The sequence below is a fragment of the Myotis brandtii genome, unplaced genomic scaffold (assembly GCF_000412655.1).
Source record: "Myotis brandtii unplaced genomic scaffold, ASM41265v1 scaffold1814, whole genome shotgun sequence".
Classification (NCBI taxonomy): domain Eukaryota; kingdom Metazoa; phylum Chordata; class Mammalia; order Chiroptera; family Vespertilionidae; genus Myotis; species Myotis brandtii.
In genome coordinates this window covers 199,308-218,431 of record NW_005356728.1, presented here as the reverse complement: position 1 = coordinate 218,431, position 19,124 = coordinate 199,308, and the positions used below count along the sequence as shown (strand labels likewise).

At 58.3% G+C, this 19,124-nt stretch overlaps 1 protein-coding gene across 2 annotated transcripts; it reads left to right on the top strand.

The window, feature by feature from the left end:
- The first annotated feature begins 1,203 nt into the window (after positions 1-1,203).
- On the top strand, positions 1,204-18,392 carry SLC4A1 (solute carrier family 4 (anion exchanger), member 1 (Diego blood group)). Of its 2 annotated transcripts, XM_014537736.1 has the most exons (20): positions 1,204-1,315; positions 6,048-6,130; positions 6,255-6,345; positions 7,308-7,372; positions 8,173-8,353; positions 8,450-8,585; positions 9,028-9,151; positions 9,261-9,345; positions 9,477-9,661; positions 10,193-10,403; positions 10,648-10,860; positions 11,048-11,196; positions 11,306-11,500; positions 12,607-12,780; positions 13,126-13,215; positions 13,803-13,969; positions 14,446-14,699; positions 15,759-15,928; positions 16,019-16,195; positions 16,859-18,392. In XM_014537736.1, the coding sequence occupies exons 2-20, from the start codon at positions 6,116-6,118 to the stop codon at positions 16,937-16,939; spliced, it is 2,763 nt and encodes a 920-aa protein (XP_014393222.1). In that variant the 5' UTR covers positions 1,204-1,315; positions 6,048-6,115; the 3' UTR covers positions 16,940-18,392. The 2 variants fall into 2 exon arrangements, with proteins under 2 accessions (XP_014393222.1, XP_005863897.1); XM_005863835.2 differs by lacking the exons at positions 1,204-1,315; positions 6,048-6,130; positions 6,255-6,345 and adding an exon at positions 6,895-6,991.
- Positions 18,393-19,124: the final 732 nt, after the last annotated feature.

The following is a 19,124-nucleotide window of genomic DNA, read 5'->3' as shown; positions in this document are numbered from 1 at the left end:
CTCCATCCCAGGCCCTGGTCGGGGCACCTGCGGGAGGCAACCAATCGAAGTGTCTCTCTCACATCCATGTCTGTCTCTCTCTCTCTCTGTCTCTCCCCCTCCCTTCCACTCGCTCTAAAAATCAATGGGAAAATATCCTCTGGTGAAGATTAACAAAAAACATAAAACGAAGAATCCCCCAAGCTGGCAGTCATCGAACCGGCACTTCCACTTTATGATGGGGAGACTAAAGAACAGAGAGGGGCAGGCACTGGCCCGGGCTCCACAGCCCGTCAGTGGCAGAGCTGGGCTGGGAGGACTTCCTGTCTTCACTGCCCGGAGCAGTGTCCACAAAACCCCTGGCTGTCTGCTTTCAAACCTCTCTTCTTTCTTGTCGATCTAAACTCATCTTTCTGTCTCTGCCTCTTTAGCAACCAGAGCCCAGGATTAGGAGGCCAACCCCAGTACCTCCAGGAGCAGAGACTGCCCCACTGGGGGGGTGTGGGGAAGGGCACCGCGTGGGCCGAGAATGCGGGCTGCTCTGGCCGGGCTGCCGACAGAGGAGCCAGTGTGCCCAGACATTGGGGCTTTGTGAGCTCTGAGCTCCTGTGTGGGGAAGGTTGTTTTGTTGACCTGACATTGTTTCAGGTTGACTGCGTGGCAGCATCTTAGCACCCAGGGGCCAGCTCTTGGAGCCAAGCAGGGTCTTGGGGAGACGACAGCCAGGGCCCCCTCACTTGGAACAAGACGGGGAGGGGGCTGCCTGGGCCCTGTGAGCACTGAGCAGGTCCCCACAGCAAGGCTGCCGAGGAAGAGGACGTCCCGAGGGAGGACGCTGAGAGAGGAGAGAGGAGAAGGCGCCTGTGCATCTCAGGCCAGAGCAGAGGGGCCTGGCCAGACCGAGGATGGAGCGAGTCAGGACAGGGGCGTCCACAGGCTGGGCCAGCCCTGCCAGGAGGCTGGGAGCTCTGAGAACCCAGCCGTCAAACCGGAGTCCACAGAGGAAGACCAGGAGAACCCCGGGGGCCAGGAGAGAGGTGTTGGGGGCTGGCGGGCCGGGTGGGGTGGGCCAGACTCACAGCTGTCCAGATGTGTGTGAGAGATAACTCTGTTTACAGGGCACTCAGTGGAAGTGGGGCGGAGGGGTGAGAAGGGGCTCCTGTGGCCCATGGGCGGGCAGATTAGGAGGCGGGGGCATGAGTCAGGGGTTTGCAAGTTGCCCCTGGGGCGAAGGAGCGAGAGCCTGGCGCTGTTAGAGCGGGTGTGAGCTCAGCTGGGCGCAGAGGGCACCGGTGACTGCAGGAGTTCCTGGAGGGACCCCAAGACTCGTGAGCAGGTGAGCAGGGCCGGGGGGGTTAGGGTTGGTCTTGGGGTACCTATGGTGAGGGTTTCTGCAGGTGCCCATCCTAAATCTTTGCCTAAGTGGGCACAGGTGCCCTAACCTTCAAGTGGGGTGTTGGTGGGTGGGGTGAGAACATTGCAATGTGTGTTGTTACCCCTAAGGGCACAGGCCCATTGGCACCTGCAACTGGGGTGAGCAGGGACAGCCAATGTTAAGAAAACTGGCCGGTGTTGGGAAAAAGAGGCTGGCACGTGGCAACAGAGGTGTGTGTGGCTGGTGTGTAAATGTGTGTGTGGGTCCCTGGCGGCTTCCTACTTACCAGCCCCTCAGATCCCACAGACTCAGGTCTCGCTCCAACCCCTTCCTTCCCCCATGTATGGGGGTCCCTAGGCCACCTCATCATCCTTTTAGGAGAAAAGTTGTCAGCTCTTCCCATTTCAGGGAGCCTACGAGGGGGGCCTGGCACCATCCCCACTCTAGGGAGTGTTTGGAGGGAAAGGAGAAGTCCCCTACCACCTGAGCACCTCAAAGCACTTAGGCTAATTCTACGGGAACTGGGGAATTAGAGGGGGATGAGGGTAGTGAATCCAATCTTGATACCCAGTAGCAATGATAATGATGGCAAACGTTCACCTAGAGCAGGGGTCCTCAAACTACGGCCCGCGGGCCACATGCAAATACAAATATTGTATTTGTTCCCGTTTTGTTTTTTTACTTCAAAATAAGATATGTGCAGTGTGCATAGGAATTTGTTCATAGTTTTTTTTTTTTAAACTATAGTCCGGCCCTCCAACGGTCTGAGGGACAGTGAACTGGACCCCTGTTTAAAAAGTTTGAGGACCCCTGACCTAGAGCTCCTTATGCGCCAGGCACTTTTTTAAATGCTTTATACACATGAACCTAGGGCTATAACAAGTCTATGAGGTAGATATTTTTTTTTCTTCAAAGTTTTTAAAAAATATACCTACCATTCAACCACTGAGCCACACTGGCCGGGCTGAGGTAGATATATTACCCCAATTCTACAGATGAGAAAACTGAAGCACAGAGAGGTTGAGTCACATGCCCGAGGTCACACAAGTCACACAGTTAGCAAACGGCGGGGCTGGGATTTGAACCCGGGCAGTCTAACTGCAGAGTCCACGCTCTTAATCACTATCACCAAACCAGCTAATAGCTGTTTCCTCTCCTGGGGCAACTCCGTCTAATGGTTCAAGATGTAGCTAGAGTCAGGTCGGCAGGGTTTAATCCTGTCTATGATGCCTACCTACCAGGGGACCGAAGCAGGTAAAGCTCTCTGAACCTCAGCTTTCTCATCTGTAAAACGGCTAGTGGCACTACCCACTTCACAGAGCGGTTTGGGATTGTAAGCAATAAGGCGTACGGTACGGCTTGGTGCAATGTTGGGGCGATTACGCAAAGGTGGTGCTACGCCACCAGGGAGCCCTCCCTGTCATCTGGTCACCGCCTGCCCCCCAAGCCTCTTCCAGCTGTGTGTGCCTCACCTCCTGGCTCCAGATGCCCCACTCACCTTATCTGGCCTCACCCGGGCGGGCCAGCCGGCCAGGTGTTTGGTACGCTTCCAGATGCAGGGCAGTGATCAGCGGCCAGCTTCTTATCAGTGTCAGACAGAGCAAGGCCTGCAGCTGGAAGGTGGCTGGGCCTGGTGGTGGCAGCAGTCTGGCTTATGGGTGCACCCTCTAAGGCCCTGGGGAGCACCTCTTCTCCCTCTTCTCGCTCACCCCGGGGGGGAAGGCCCCCTATTATATAGCAGAATGACCAAGACCTAGAGCAGTGGTTCTTAACCTTCCTAATGCCGCGACCCTTTAATACAGTTCCTCATGTTGTGGTGACCCCCAACCATAAAATTATTTTCGTTGCTACTTCATAACTGTAATTTTGCTACTGTTATGAATCGTCATGTAAATATCTGATATGCAGGATGTATTTCCATTGTTACAAATTGAACATAATTAAAGCATAGTGATTAATCACAAAAACAATATGTAATTGTAGATGTGTTTTCCGATGGTCTTAGGCGACCCCTGTGAAAGGGTCATTGGACAGGTTGAGAACCGCTGCCAAAAGGGGTCGTGACCCACAGGTTGAGAACCACTAGCCTAGAGAGAACCTGGGAGCTGCCCAAGGCCACGTGCTGGCAGAGAGGCACCCTAACCCTAACCCTAACCCTAACCCTAACCCTAACCCTGATTCTCTGCACAAAGGGGTCGAGACCCACAGATTGAGAACCCCTGCCCAAGGGGGTCGCGACCCACAGGTTGAGAACCCATGCCTTGAGAACCGCTGGCCTAGAGAGAAGCTGGGAGCTACCCAAGGCCGTGCGGCCGGCCAGTGGCAGAGAGGAAGCCTGAGTTTCTGAATTCTCTGGTCCTGTAGGGCCCCTCTGACCACTCCACCTCTCAGATGGGAAACAGGCAGAGCTCCAGGGCCATGGGTGGGATTTTTAACACTTTGAGAATTCTAGGGATCTGAGGCCGAGGCAGATGCAAGGCCAGAGAAGGAATAAGGAAGAGAATCGCCCTCACTGGCTTGGCTCAGTGGATAGAGCGTCGGCCTGCGGCCTGAAGGGTCGCAGGTTCGATTCCCGTCAAGGGCATCTACCTTGGTTGCGGGCACATCCCCAGTAGGCGGTGTGCAGGAGGCAGCTGATCGATGTTTCTAACTCTCTATCCCTGTCTCTTCCTCTCTGTAAAAATCAATAAAATATATTAAAAAAAGAAAAAGAAAGAGAATAAAGATGAGACACAGGTAGAGAAACTTGGGGAGAAGGGGACAGGGAAGGACAGGGAGAGAGAGAAAAAATATGTGGTCAGGATCTTCAAGGGGCATGTCCTGTGCAGTAGGGACAGTCCCATCCCAGGCTCTGGGACACTCCCATGGCCATCCTTGCCCCCTCACCACCCCAAGCCAGGGACCCCTCCTTCCTCCCTATCTCGAAGGCCTGCAGAGCTCCTTCTGTGTACACTCCCTGCCTTGCATGGTCCTAGCTCGGCCCTTTGCCTACCATTTCTCACACCTGGGCCATCCCTGTCCACCTCTCAGTCTTTCAAATCCTCCCGGTGCTTCTAGGCCAGCGGTTCTCAACCTGTGGGTCGCGACCCCTTTGGTGGTCGAACGACCCTTTCACAGGGGTCGCCTAAGACCATCCTGCATATCAGATATTTACATGATGATTCATAACAGTAGCAACACTAGAGTTATGAAGTAGCAACGAAAATAATTTTATGGTTGGGGGTCACCACAACATGAGGACCTGTATTTAAAGGGCCAGAAGTTGAGACCCACTGTTCTAGGCCCAGCACCCGTGTCTCCTCCCCCAGAGACATTCCACCCCAACCCCACCGACCGATCCTGCCGTACAGACCCTTGGCACCCAGCACATTCCGCTCATAGCTTGTTTGTCTGAGGGACATGTTATCTCCTGAACCACTGAGCTGGTCACGTATTCCTGGCTGGTCTCCCCAGTCAGGGCGGGAGCCTCCTGAGAGTAGGGACAGTGTGTTGTTCATCTCAGCGTCCGCTGATGAGCACCCCGCAGGCGCAGAGTGGGCACATTGGCCAGCCTGGCCCGATCTCTCTCCACAATGCCCTGTGCTGCAGCGGGTGAGGGGGCAAAGGAAGTCTCTCCATACCCAGCCTGGGGCCACCCTAGGGAACCTCCGTCACCCCCCACCACCCACCCCCGCTTGGACTTGTCCTCACGTTCCTGGGGTGGGCATGCCTTCCTCTCTGCTAGAGACACAGCCGGGAAATGGAGGCGCAGGACTCAGTGGTCTCCCGGCTGGGTCCTAGTCATACTAATTCCCCTGTCCCAGAGCCCCATGCCTGCAAGGGGGACACATTCTTACGTGCGTGCTACATGCATTTATTTATGAATGATTACTGTGAGTACCCATTCTGCTAGGAGGGGGGTTCAGTGGGGACTGAGACATGCAGATTCTTTGCCCTCCTGTGCCTTCCCTTCTAGAGGGATCCTCAGACAATATGTGCACAGATGAATCCAGAAACCAGAAAATGACACGTGTAGTTCGTGCACGTTAGGATGGTCAGGGAAGGAATCTGAAGCGGTGACATTTGAGCTGAGCTGTGAGAAGGGCTGAGGGGTGGGGGGAGGGCCTCCAGGATGTGGGCAGCTGCACATGTAAAGGCCCTGGGGCAGATAAGGGCTTGGTAAGGAGGCCCAGGGGGTACACGGGGAGAGATAAAAAGAGGCAGAGTCCGGATGAGGTGGGAGAGAGAAGCAGGGCCACCTCCTCCAGGACCTGCGGGCCACTCCCAAGGATGCTGCAGCCCCATGCCCAGCGCAAAGCATGGGTAAGAGCGTGTGCTGTGGAGCCTCTCGGAGGCGCTAAGTCGGGGAGAGGTCATGCTGCCCTGGGGTTGGCTGCGTCTCAGGGATGGGCAAGAAAATAAGCCAGCTGAGGACTGGTGGATGGAGAAAGGAGTCAGATTCGCGGGATGTACCCATCCTCCCAACACCCTTCCCCGCCAGGCTTCCCCTCCCTGCACGGCCCCCCATCTCCTGGCCCCGCACACTGGCCCTCACATCTGTAAATCCAGCTCCTTCCTCCAAGCCTCCACCCACCCCTTCTCCCTCTGACCCCACTGTCTCCCCACACCGTCCACTCAAATGCAGCCGCTCTGGGGCAGGACAAGGAGACCACAGGGTCCCCATGTCTCACTCGGCCTGTGCCTCTCCCTGCAGGGACCCGCAGTGCGGGTTATGCTGGGGGCTACCATCCCTGCGGATAATCGGACCATCGGGACAGCGCCATGGGGGATTTTCAGGTGAGTCTTTCTCGGCATCTGCAGGGCTCCTACCTGGGGCCTCTGGGGTCCTGGCCCTGCATTCCCACCTTCATGGGGCCTCAAGAAGCCCCTCACACCCAGTCCTAATGGCCACTTCCCACAGGAGGAGTACGAAGAGGTGCTGGAAGAGATCCTAGAGCAGGAGGAGTATGAAGATCCAGGTGCCCCCGTACCCCAGGTGGAGGAGCCAGAAGGTAAGCCCATCTCCCTCTCTCTGCTGGGGTGAGCTGCTGACCCCAGACAGGGACATTTGAGGGACTTGTCCTCCCTTCTTCTCTGAACTCCCCCACTCCCCCCCTGCCCTGTCCCAGCCCCAGGGCCAGTTCTCCCACAATCCTACTGATTGAAGGATAAACAGAGTTTTGTTTGAAATGATCACAGGAGGGGACTGGGGGGGTGGGCAGGACCAGTCACCCGTCACCATCACCCTGTCCCTTAGATGTGTGCGAGGGCAGCCAGGCCTGTCTGGCACCATGGCAGGAGCCCACATGCCACCCATGCCCATCCAACACTGGCTTCTAGGCCGGGCGCTGGCCCTGCTCTGGAAACATTGTTCCATTTGGGGGTCCAGGGGTCCTGAAAAATGGGGGGCCTTGGGGACCCCCAAGGCAGAGGGACAACAGGAACCCTTCCTTGGTCGCCCAAGGTCTTAGTGGGGAGCCCCAGGCAGGTGCTTATTTACTGTCAACAGGACTTAAGTGCAGGCAATTAGCATTGATGATAAGAGGCGCCCCTGGGAATGGAGGGCTGGGGGGAGGGGGCGAGGGGGCAATATAAAGGTGCCCAGAGCTCCGCTTGGAAGCGGGGAGAAGCTATGAACTGGCAGGACTCCTGAGGCAGGTGAGGAGGAAGGGAATTGGACCCAGAAGGTGGCATGAGGGCGAGGGGACCCTAAGAGAATCCTGAACATCGCCGTTCAGGTGTCTCCAATCGCCTTGGAGATGACCCTCCTGCTCCTCCCTGAGGATGAGTCCCAGGGGCCTCCACAGTGCTCCCATGTGGGGTGGCAGAGCCAGGCGGGGCCAACAACCAGGCATCAGAGCCCAGGGGTGGGTGGGGGCACCAGCGGGACAGCATCCTGCCCTGGTTTCTGGGGCTGATGGTGGGTGGCGCAGGATTGTCTGGTGGCAGCACTAACCAGCCTCCGGGTTTTCAGCTCACTTCACCGAGCCAACAGCCACAGACTACCACCAAACCTCATCCCAACCGGGCACCCACGAGGTAAGGACTCAGCCTCCCCAACCCTTGTTCCTGTACTGCCCTGGGGCCCACCATCATATCAGGGGAAGGGAGGAGCGGAGAGACAGGCACAGCTCCAAACAGGCCACAGACAGGCTGGGGGGACGGGTCCTGGGAAATTGGTGGAAGGAAAGAGGACGAGAGGACAGCCCCCGCGGCGCAGAGACCTAGGCCCCGTCGCCCCTGCGGCCCTGGCTGTGCTGTCAGGTGCTCCCTGGGGAAGCACAGAAGTAAGTAACGCTCTCCTCTGCTGGGCCCCCTACATCCCTGTTGGTCCCAGGCTGTCTAGCCGGCTAATAAATTTGTTCTGTCCTCAGCTAGGCCCTCAAGAGTGGCCACCTGGCCCCAAAGACACCCAAGAACAAGCCAAGCAACACACCCTCTCCACCATCTTTGAGGCAGGAGATGACCCAATGACCCAGGACTCCCCCGTCCTTTCCCTTCTAAGTGGCCACTCTAGCACCCCTTTTGGTCCCGAGGTTCTCCAAATGCCTCTGAAATGAAGTCCGGGCCGCTTAGGAAGCTGAGGAATAGAGCCAGCGTGTGGGCCGTACCTACAGGACCCTCAAGCATCTCCCCACACTTCCCATCTCACTCACACTCCAGCTGGAGTTCCCCACTGACTGTCCCTCTGAGCTCAGGGTCTGCCCCCAAACGCCTCAGGGCTCTGGGCCTCCTGGAGCATCTCTCGGAGCCTGCTGCTGTCCGCCTGCCCTGGGCTGCCAGCTCCCCACGGCCCCGCCGGGAGCCTGATGGGCTAATTCAGGTCTGTGGGGCCGCAGGTCTACGTGGAGCTGCACGAACTCGTGATGGACGAGAAGAACCAGGAGCTGCAATGGATGGAGGCAGCGCGCTGGGTGCGGCTGGAGGAGAACCTGGGGGAGGACGGGGCCTGGGGCCGCCCGCACCTGTCCTACCTCACCTTCTGGAGCCTCCTGGAGCTGCAGAGAGCCTTCACCAAGGGTGAGCCCTGACGGCCCCTCCATGACCCCTGCAGCGAGGCTTGGTGGGGAGGAGGGCCGAGGTTCAGCTGTCCAGCTCACCCTCCGTTCCCTGCAGGGACTGTCCTTCTGAATCTGCCGGAGACCTCCCTGGCTGGGGTGGCCAACCAGCTGCTGGACCAGTTCATCTACGAGGAGCAGATCCGGCCTCAGGACCGAGACGAGCTGCTCCGGGTCCTGCTACTCAAACACAGGTGCCCCTGCCTGCCCACCCTGGACTCCGCTCCCCAGAGCTGCCTCCCCAGTCCATCTGCCCCGGGCTCTCCCTGGGAATCCAAAGCCCCACCCCCACCCCCACTTTTCTTCCAGGATGGCTTCTGCCTCTGACAGCTCTTGACAGGGGGCCATGTCTCCATGCTCAGATTTGGGGACCACTGGTCCCCAGGAGGGCAGACTCTCAAGGCCCTTCCCTCCATCCATTCTTCTGGCTCCACCTAGTCATTCCAGAAAGAGGCCACCGGCCAACACCCTTCAGAAGGGGCCGGTTCTCCTTCTGCCCCAGGGTCTCTCTGGTCTGGCCACTGGGAGTCCCAGTTGATCCCTCCCGTCACCAGTGCTCTGCGGAGAGCCCAACCGAGCCCAGCCGAGCCCAACCGGAGCAGCTTACTCAGCCCATGTCCCCTTTGTGTCCTGCAGCCATGCTGGAGACCTAGAGGACCTGGGGAGTGTGAAGCCCACGGTCGTGACACGTTCCGGGGAGCCCTCACAGCCTCTGCTCCCACAACACCCCTCGCTGGAGATCCAGCTATTCTGTGAACAGGTGAGGCTGTACCAGGGGTGCCTGGGGAGAGCCGGCAGCGTGGTTAGAAATGGGAGTAGCGAGGGGAGGAGGGGGCCGGATGCTCTCCTTACCACCTTCCTTCCAACAGAGAGAGGGGGGCACAGCAGGCCACTCACCATCGGGAATTTTGGAAAAGATCCCCCCGGATTCGGAGGCCACCCTGGTGCTAGTGGGTAAGCAGTGGTGCTCCTCCCTACTCAACCCTCCACACCCCTGCTTCCACCTGCCTCTCCCTAAGCCTGGACGCCAGCTGTGCCCCCTCAGCTTGGCCAGGCCACCTCATGTCCCCCACCCCCTCCCACAGGCCGCGCCTCCTTCCTGGAGCGGCCGGTGCTGGGCTTCGTGCGGCTGCAGGAGGCCGTAGAGCTGGTGGACGCGGTGCAGCTGCGCGTGCCCGTGCGCTTCCTCCTTGTGTTGCTGGGACCCGAGGCCTCTCACATTGACTACACCCAGCTCGGCCGGGCTGCTGCCATCCTCATGTCCGAGAGAGTAAGGAGGGGCCGGCGAGGGCTGGGGGAGCTGGGCAGCTGGGTGGCAGTTGAGGCCCATTCTCCACTGGACTGGCCGGGGTCACATTAGCATCGCTAGTCTGGCCCCTTCAGTCTAATCCAGCTGTTGCTGACGTGTCTGGCCAGAGTAACCTGGCCCGGCCCTGCCGGATTGGCCTGGCATGACCTGATCTGGCCCACTCTGGCCTGGTTCTCCCTGGTCAAGTCTGGCCTGGAACGGCCTCGTCTGCTCTGGCTTCATCTGGTTTGCTTAGTTCTCTCTCCTTTCTTCATTTAGGACCAGGTCTGCGTCCTCCCAACCCTTTCATTGTGTGTGTGTGTGGTGTGTGTGTGTGTGTGTGTGTGTGTGTGTGTTGGGGGGGGGGTCAGTGCGGGCTGGTAAGGGAGGTGGGCAAGAAAAGCAGTTCCTAGCAAGAAGGAGCTGGGAGAGAGGGTTCTGTCCTTGGGGCCCCCGGCTGTGGACTCCTGGGCCCTTTCACCCAGCGGCCCTGACCCGCTCTCTGGCCCCCAGGTGTTCCGCATGGATGCGTACCTGGCCCAGAGTCGGCAAGAGCTGGTGCACTCCCTGGAGGGCTTCCTGGACTGCAGCCTGGTGCTGCCTCCCACGGACGCCCCCTCAGAGCAGGCCCTGCTCAGTCTGGTGCCTGTGCAGAAGGAGCTACTGCGAAGACGCTACCTGCCCAGCCCTGCCAAGCCAGACCCCAGATTCTACAAAGGCCTAGGTACCTGCCCTGCCCAGGCCAAGGCTTTCTGGGCCCCACAGACCCTCAGAGACCCCAGCACAGCCCTGTGAGCCCCTACCTCCCCTCTTCCCATCAAACACCCTGGTGTCCCTTCTTCCTATTCTCTTGCCACCCAGCCAACTTTGGCTACCCCATTGCCATCAGACAATACCCCCCTCCCCTCCCCTGTCGCCACACCTCCCCCTGCTGCCCCCTATGACCATGGTCCTATTCTTTATTACAGATTTAAATGGGGGTCCAGGGGTCCCTGGTGGCCCGGATGACCCTCTGCAACGAACAGGCATGCTCTTCGGGGGCCTGGTGCGTGACATAAAGCGCCGCTACCCTCGCTACTTGAGTGACATCACGGATGCACTCAGCCCCCAGGTCCTGGCTGCCGTCATCTTCATCTACTTTGCCGCCCTGTCACCTGCCATCACCTTTGGCGGCCTCCTGGGTCAGTTCCTCTGCATGCCCTCCCCTCCCCTCCCCCAACCCTTTCTTCTGATCCCCTGGCCACTGTGGGCTCTGACTCCTGGCCCGACCTGACACTCTGGACCCGGCATCAGCCTGCCCATGAACTGCTCCACTGGCCGCTGGAAATGGTCTCCCGCCCTTGACCCCACTGTACCTTCTGCCCACAGGAGAGAAGACCCAGAACCAGATGGGGGTGTCGGAGCTGCTCATCTCCACGGCGGCGCAGGGCATCCTCTTCGCGCTGCTGGCGGCTCAGCCCTTGCTTGTGGTTGGCTTCTCAGGGCCCCTGCTCGTGTTCGAGGAAGCCTTCTTCTCGGTAGCCCTGTCCTGGCCCCCGTGACCCTGTGCCTGGCCTCTGGCGCCCTGCCCCGTGCACGGTGCTGAGCCTGCTTGTCTGACCCCAGTTCCCTCTGACCGCCCCGCAGTTCTGCGACAGTAACGGCCTGGAGTACCTCGTGGGTCGTGTGTGGATCGGCATGTGGCTCATCCTGCTGGTGGTGCTGGTGGTGGCCTTCGAGGGCAGTTTCCTGGTCCGCTTCATCTCCCGCTACACCCAGGAGATCTTCTCCTTCCTCATCTCCCTCATCTTCATCTACGAGACGTTCTTCAAACTGGTCAAGGTGGGAGTGTGAACGAGCATGGGGGTGTGCGTGTGTGAGACTGAGCATAGACTAGGTGGCTGCGGGCCACTGCACGCATGTCTGTGTGGCACTTGTGTGGCGTGTGTTCATGGCGTGTGACTCTGACCACATCCATGTTGTGCCATGACTGTGGCCAGGAGAGGGCACCTCTCTGTGCACATGTTTATAACCACACAGACGACTAATGGGTGAGCATGTGTGTGAGCCTGAAATGGGAAATTGCATGTGTGGTGGGGACAGTGGGGGTGGAGGGGGGTTGAGGCCCTGATGTCCCCCCTCCCTGTCCTGCACTTGCCCTCAAGAACTGCAGGTCCTGTGGACAGAGCACCCTGACCCCTCAGCTCTGTCACCTCAAACTATGCCTGCCTCTGTGTCTGCGTTTTTAAAAAATCTATTTTTATTGATATCACAGAGGAAGGGAGAGGGAGAGAGAAATAGAAACATCAATGATGAGAAAGAATCATTGATCAGCTGCCTCCTGCACATGCCCCACTGAGGATCGAGCCCACAACCCGGGCATGTGCCCTTGACCAGAATCGAACTCAGGACCCTTCAGTCCGCATGCCTGAAGCCAGACCAGCGAGGGCTGTGTCTATCTACTAAGCCAGACCAGCGAGGGCTGTGTCTATCCACTAAGCCAGACCAGCTAGGGCTGTGTCTGCAATTTATAGGAAGGGTGGACACCATATGTGTGTCCCTGATTCTGTAGGTTGGTGGGTCTTTCCAAGTCTTTAAAGCCCTGCACTCTAGTCTCCTCATGTCTCCCAGGCCCTGGGTGGTCACACCCACCACACACACACACACACACACACACACACACACACACTCACACACACGCACACACTCACACACACATGCGCGCGCACACACGAATTGCCTTCATGGCCTACCTCACGCAAGCCTAGCCTGGTCCCCACTCCTGAAAACCAAGCTGTAGAATTTAATTGCCCCTCTGTTACCATATCAGCTGAGGAAGAAGATAGGTGGACGGATGGTGGATGGATAGATGGGTGATGGACAGAGGATGGATGGATGGATGGATGGATGGATGGGAGGGAACAGGATGCCTTGGTTTTCTGCTGCAGATCTTCCAGAGCCACCCACTGCAGAAGCATTACAAACACAATGTGACGATAGACCCTAAGCCTCAGGACCCCCTGCCCAACACAGCCCTCCTCTCCCTTGTGCTCATGGCCGGCACCTTCTTCTTAGCCATGACGCTGCGCAAGTTCAAGAACAGCTCCTACTTCCCTGGCAAGGTCAGCATCCGTCTCCACCTGCCTGTGCCTGCCCTGCCCTATCCCAGTCCAAAGCACCCTCCTAGCTTCCCCGGCGCCATCGGCTCCCCTTCTAACCTTAGGTTCTCATGCCCAATTCCAAGCCTCCCTGGCCCCCTCCTCCTCAAGGTCCCACCCTTCAGGGAAGCCCACCCCCTCCCTCAGCATGCCCAGGCTGAGAACCCAGTGGGGAGGCAGGGACAGGCGTGGAAGGGGGGAGAGAACTGGGAAGAGCAGGGCCCCCTGGGTGACGATGGGGCAGAAGGGGGCCACGTGGGAGGTGGGAACACCTGGGCACTAACCGCTGGTTCTCCCACCTGCCCTCAGCTGCGACGGGTAATCGGGGACTTCGGGGTTCCCATCTCCATCCTGATCATGGTCATGGTGGATTCTCTCATCCAGGATACCTACACCCAGGTGATCCTCTCCTCTACCCTCCTGTTCTTTCCCCAGCTTGCTCTCTCCCAGAATGGCTGTCCCCAACCTGGCGTCAGCTAGAACCACACCTCCCCCAGCCCTGGCTCCCCTGGCAGCCCCCCCACCCCACCCCGTTCCTCCCACAGCCTTACAGAGCCCCTCCGGCTGAAGCCAGGGCCTGGGTCAGGTTCCCTTTACTCTTTAACCTGGGGCAGCAGGAAAGAATCTACTTTGGAGCCAGGCAGACCTGCCACCAAATAGTTGTGTGATGTAAGGCAAGCTACACAACCGCTCTGACCTTGTTCCCTTATCTGTAAAGTTTGGGGTGAGATGTACATACATGTAGGACCTGGGTACACAGCAGATGCGCAATAAAAGTGAGCCCCCACGTGTCCAGGACCCGATCTCCCCCGTCTCCACCTCTCCCCATGCACTCTCTACCACCCCAGGCCTCCAGCCCCGGCCCCTGCCCCTTAGGATCCAGCCCCCTCCAGCCCTCCCGACACACCTGCTGCCCACAGCTCCCCAGGGTTAGTCACATGACCGAAATCCTGCCCCAGTGTTCTGAACGGCATCTCCTCCCGCAGAAACTCAGCGTGCCTTCGGGCCTCAAAGTATCCAACTCCTCGGCCCGGGGCTGGATCATCCACCCGCTGGGCTTGTATTCCCATTTCCCCATCTGGATGATGTTTGCCTCCGCTCTGCCTGCACTGCTGGTCTTCATCCTCATCTTCCTCGAGTCCCAGATCACCACGTAAGAGCCGGGGTGGGGCTGGGCCTGGGAGGGTTCGAGCCAGAGAAAGGGGAAGGTTCCAGGTGGGCCAGACACCCAGGACTGATGCTAGTGAGACTCAGTGGGATGTGTGGCCCTCCCTGCTCACAGGGGCAGGGCCAGGTTGTGTGGGACCCAGCAATGTATAACTTAGGGAGCCCTTTGTAAGGAAAGGAACACAAAACCAGAACCACAAAATAAGGTGCCAGGTCTCGGAAAGGACCTGTGCCAGTGACGCTCGCTGGAGCCTACGCTTCATTAGCTTCAGAGCAAACCTGCCTGTGGAGAGTCTGGATTCTCACTGTGGGGTGGGAGGGAGGGGGCCAAAGAACTCCAAGGGAGATGGGCACAGAAGGGTACACTGAGGCACATAGAGACTCAAGTGTGGGGAAGGAAGGAGGGGCCGAGGGGGGTGTGGGAGGGAGAGCCCCGCTTACCCCTCACCTCCCACCCCCCAGGCTGATCATCAGCAAACCAGAGCGCAAGTTGGTCAAGGGCTCCGGCTTCCACCTGGACCTGCTGCTGGTCATGGGCATGGGCGGGTTGGCCACTCTCTTCGGGATGCCCTGGCTCAGCGCCACCACCGTGCGTTCCGTCACCCATGCCAACGCCCTCACCGTCATGGGCAAGGCCAGTGCCCCCGGGGCTGCAGCCCAGATCCAGGAGGTCAAGGAGCAGCGGATCAGCGGGCTCCTGGTCTCTGTGCTTGTGGGTGAGTGAGGGCTGGCCGCACTCTCTACCACCCTCTGGCCCTGCCCCAGGCCTCCAGCCCCTTAGGATCCAGTCCCCTCCAGCCCTCCCGACACACCTGCTGCCCACATCTCCCCAGGGTTAGTCACATGACAGAAATTACCAAGGCGCTGAGGTGGGCATCTGAGCAGGGGAGGAAGGAGGGCTTCTCTAGACGGAAGCTCACAAACTGCGAGTCCCAGCCCTGCCCTGTGGGCCTCAGTTTCCCTTTTTGCACCATTACAGGGTCTCTTAGGTGCCCCCTGAGGTCTCTCTAGCTGAGCTGCTCTCTGACGGACACAAAGGGGAGTGCTCCAGGGCATAATCTCCAGGCTGGGGTGGGGGAGGGGGAGGAGAAGGCAGAGGGTCACGGGGTTGATCTGAGCCTGGAGTAGCTGTGAGTCCGGCTGGACTTGGTGTGGGCCTCACTGTGATCGCTGATGGAGCGGCCAGGGAAGTTTGCTAAAGAAGGCGAGGTGGTGTTCGCTAGAGGAGGGTTAGGATTTGGATACGATGGAGGCTGAGGTGAGGAAAAAGCTGGGCTTCTCTGACTCTGACCTCCCTAGGTTAAAGGAGTAGGTTTTGAAGTCAGGCAGGCCGGAGCTTGACTCCCTCCCTGCTCTGCCGGTTACTAGCTGTGTGGCCTCAGGCAAGTTGCTTCACCTCTCTGAGTCTGTTTCCTCATCTCTAAAAGGCGGGTAATACCTATTAAAAGGATCCGCAGAGCCCTGGCCTATGTGGCTCAGTGACTAGAGCATCATCCCAATGCCCAAAGGGTCATGGGTTCAATCCCGGTCTGGGCATGTACAGGAGGCACAGATCGATGTTCCTCTCTCACATTCATATCTCTCCCTCCCTCCTTCTCTCTTCTCCCCGCCCCCTCCCTTCCTCTCTAGAACCAATGAAAAAAACATATCCACTGGTGAGAATAAAAAAAAAAAACCACAGAAAGGACTCTACATGGCACCGGTGGTTTCATTCCCCGCCCTGGTGCCGGTCCTCCAGGGCCCGTGAGGCTGACAGTGTGTGGTTCTCCCTGCAGGCCTGTCCATCCTCATGGGGCCCATCCTGTCCCACATCCCCCTGGCTGTGCTGTTCGGCATCTTCCTCTACATGGGGGTCACCTCCCTCAGCGGCATCCAGCTCTTTGACCGCATCTTGCTGCTCTTCAAGCCGCCCAAGTACCACCCGGATGTGCCCTACGTCAAGCGGGTACAGGGCCCTCCGGCTGCCCAGCCCAGGGCGGGGTGGGAGTGCTTGGTGCCGGGCAGGGCAGGCGATGACCCCAGCCTCCGCCCACAGGTAAAGACCTGGCGCATGCACCTGTTCACCGGCATCCAGATCGTCTGCCTGGCAGGGCTGTGGGCAGTGAAATCCTTCCAGACCACCTCGCTGGCCCTGCCCTTCGTCCTTATCCTCACGGTGCCCCTGCGGCGGCTCCTGCTGCCACTTATCTTCAGGAACCTGGAGCTCCAGTGTGTGAGTGGCCGCTCCCCAGCCCCACCTCTCAAGGCCTGGGGGAGGAGGGAGGCTGAGAGAGAGCAGGAGCTGGAGGGCAGGACCCCAGCGCTGGCTCAGGGAGGGCTTGTGAGAGAGGGGTGGGTCTCAGAATGAAGGAAGGCAGAGGGGGTGCGGTGAAGGTCTGGATCTGGGGCCTGCATTCAAATCCTGGCACTGCCACATCCCAGTGGCCTCACCTTTCTGTGCCGTGGGTTTGCTCGCCTGTAAAAGGAGGAGTAACGACAGGGAGGGGAGAGGGTTAAGAGGCACACAGGACGTGACCCAAGTGAGCGGTCCTGACCATTGAGCAGCCGGTCCTGCGGTCTTCCAAATCCTTTTGGAAGAGTCTGCTCCCCCAGTAGAATTTTTCTAAGATGTGACACAGGCCACTGGGGGGCTGCCCTGGTGAGGGAGCCCCCTGCCTGCCCTCTAGAGGTCCGCCTCCTGCCAAGGGCATCAGATGCCCAGGGGCTCCCCACCCTTCGGGAATCTCTCATGTGGACCAACCCTGGGGGCAGGACTTGACCAAGGTTCAAAGAGAGCAGGCCCTCTCCTAACTCCAGGGGTGCCTCTTAGCGCTGGGGGAGGGCTCATCTGGCCCCCGGGCCACTCACCCTCTCTCCTTCCTACCCCGCCCTCCAGCTGGACGCTGACGATGCCAAGCCAAGCCTTGATGAGGAGGAAGGTCGGGATGAATATGACGAGGTGCCCATGCCTGTGTGAGAGGAGGGCCCAGGCCCCAGACCTCTCCCCCACTCCACTGCTCCACTTTCTCCGGAAAAGCAGAAGTTCAAGGGCACCTCATGGACTCCCAGGTCCCTCCTGGGGCAGCAGCTGAGGCCCCGAGGCTGTGGGTGGGGGGAGGAAGGGGTGTCTAGAAAACCTTCCACGATGTCTAGACTGACTTTTTTCTTTTTGGCTGGAAATGGCCAGTGGAGCCCACATTAGGGCATCCACTGTGCAGCCCCCCACTGCTGCCGCGCTCCGCATGGGGATACCCTGCTGGAAGACTTAGGTCTGAGCCCGACTTAGATCTGGCACAGACTGGGGGAATAGTGAGGGAGGGAGTGGGGAGGGTGGGTTCAAGTTTCAGCTTGCCATGTGACCTTGGGCAAGTCCTTAACCTCTCCAGCCTCTGCTTTTTCTTCTGTAAAATGGGTATATTGATCATAATACCCACATTACAGGATGGTTACTGAGGACCAAAGATAAATGTGAACAAAGGGCTTTGTAAACTCTGAAAGGACTATTATGCTGTAGTCCAGCGGTCGCCAACCTTTCGGACCTCACGGACCCCCAGTGGTCCGCAGGCCACCGGTTGGCGACCGAAGCTGTAGTCATTCTTCTTCAAGCCTGCCCAAGGTCACACAGCTCCCGAACCCTACAGCTGGGATTTGGACCGGGTCTCCCGATTCTGAGGCCAGAGCTCTGTGCTCTACTCTAGTCATCCACCGTCCCATGCTTAGCGATGCCCCTGCTGATGCCTCCCCTCCCATTCTCCACTCCAACCCCGGACCTGGGGACCCTTTTCTCTGGAGCAGAGGGCGGTGTCCTGGTGAGGGCAAGGTGGGTACGGAGACCATCAGGGCTGGGACTCAGGACTCCTAAGTGCTTGTTCCCTTCCCCCCATGCTCTCATTCATTCACTCATTCATTCACTCCACAAGCATTTACTGAGCCCCTGGGCCCTGTGGACACAGAGCTGACAGAGCCAAGAACCCTGCTGAGGGATGGGGAGTGATGGGTAACTCACAGTCTGGTCTAGATTTGGGTGGGTGGGGAGGGAGGGCATGGGGAGGGGGAGGGAAGTTTGTAATTTATTGGTTGTGTATTTTCTCAGAGCTATCACTGTACTTTGGCCTCACACATGCCCAGACCCCCATTAGAGACCCACTGCCCCCAACCCCACCCGAGCTGAATCTTGGGGAGAACCCAGGTGTGACCAGTTGAAGCAGGAGACAGTGGGTTCTGCAGAATATGGGCAAATCTATTTTTTTAAAAAACAAAAATATAAAAATAGTTGAAAGAGCTAGAAATGGTAAGAGATGGTTGAAACTGAGAAGCGTGGTATGACAGAAAAGAAAGGGGGCTTTGGACTCCTGGTGGAAGGCCCTTGGGTACATCCCTGAAGGCTGACAGCAGCCTCCCAGCACTTCACTTTTTTTTTCTTTTTTTTTTAAATATATGTCTTTATTGATTTCAGAGAGGAAGGAAGACAGAGAGAGAGAGAAACATCAATGATGAGAGAGAATCATTGATAAGTTGCCTCCTGCACGCCCCCTACTGGGGATCGAGCCCACAACCCAGGCATGTGCCCTTGGCCAGAATCGAACCTGGGACCCTTCAGTCCACAGGCTGACGCTCTATCCACTGAGCCAAATTGGCCAGAGCCCACCACTTCGCTTTCTGTAAAACGGGAAGGATAATGGTGTCAGTCTCTAGGCTTGTTATAAGGATTGAGTGAGACAGTGCATGGACAGGCCTCCGAGGAATTGCCCAATAAATGTTAGCTGCTGGTTTTGTTCTTCTGGTTGAGATGTCCCTGCCCCTCCTTCCCTCTGCTCCTCGAACACTGGAAAGAAAGCCACCCGTTCTGCCTGTGCCCTTCCCCTCGATGCCTAGGAATAGGTTTTGCCAATAAATGTATCTGTGGTGGAGTGACTGCCTTGCTGGAATGCCGCTCCCAGAGCCAGGGGTCCCAGGGGTCTTGGCTGGGCCAGGCGGACATGGTGTGTGGTGTGGAGGTGGTGCTGGGCTGCAGCCCGGGTGCAAGGAGAGCCAGGCTGGGGCAGGGCAAGGCTGGTGGCCCCCAAGCTTTAGGGGCTGAGAGGACCAGCACACGGTGAGGGGCAGAGAGCAAGGGAAGCAAGTTCACTCAGGACATCCTTCCTCTCCAGAATAAGCAAGAG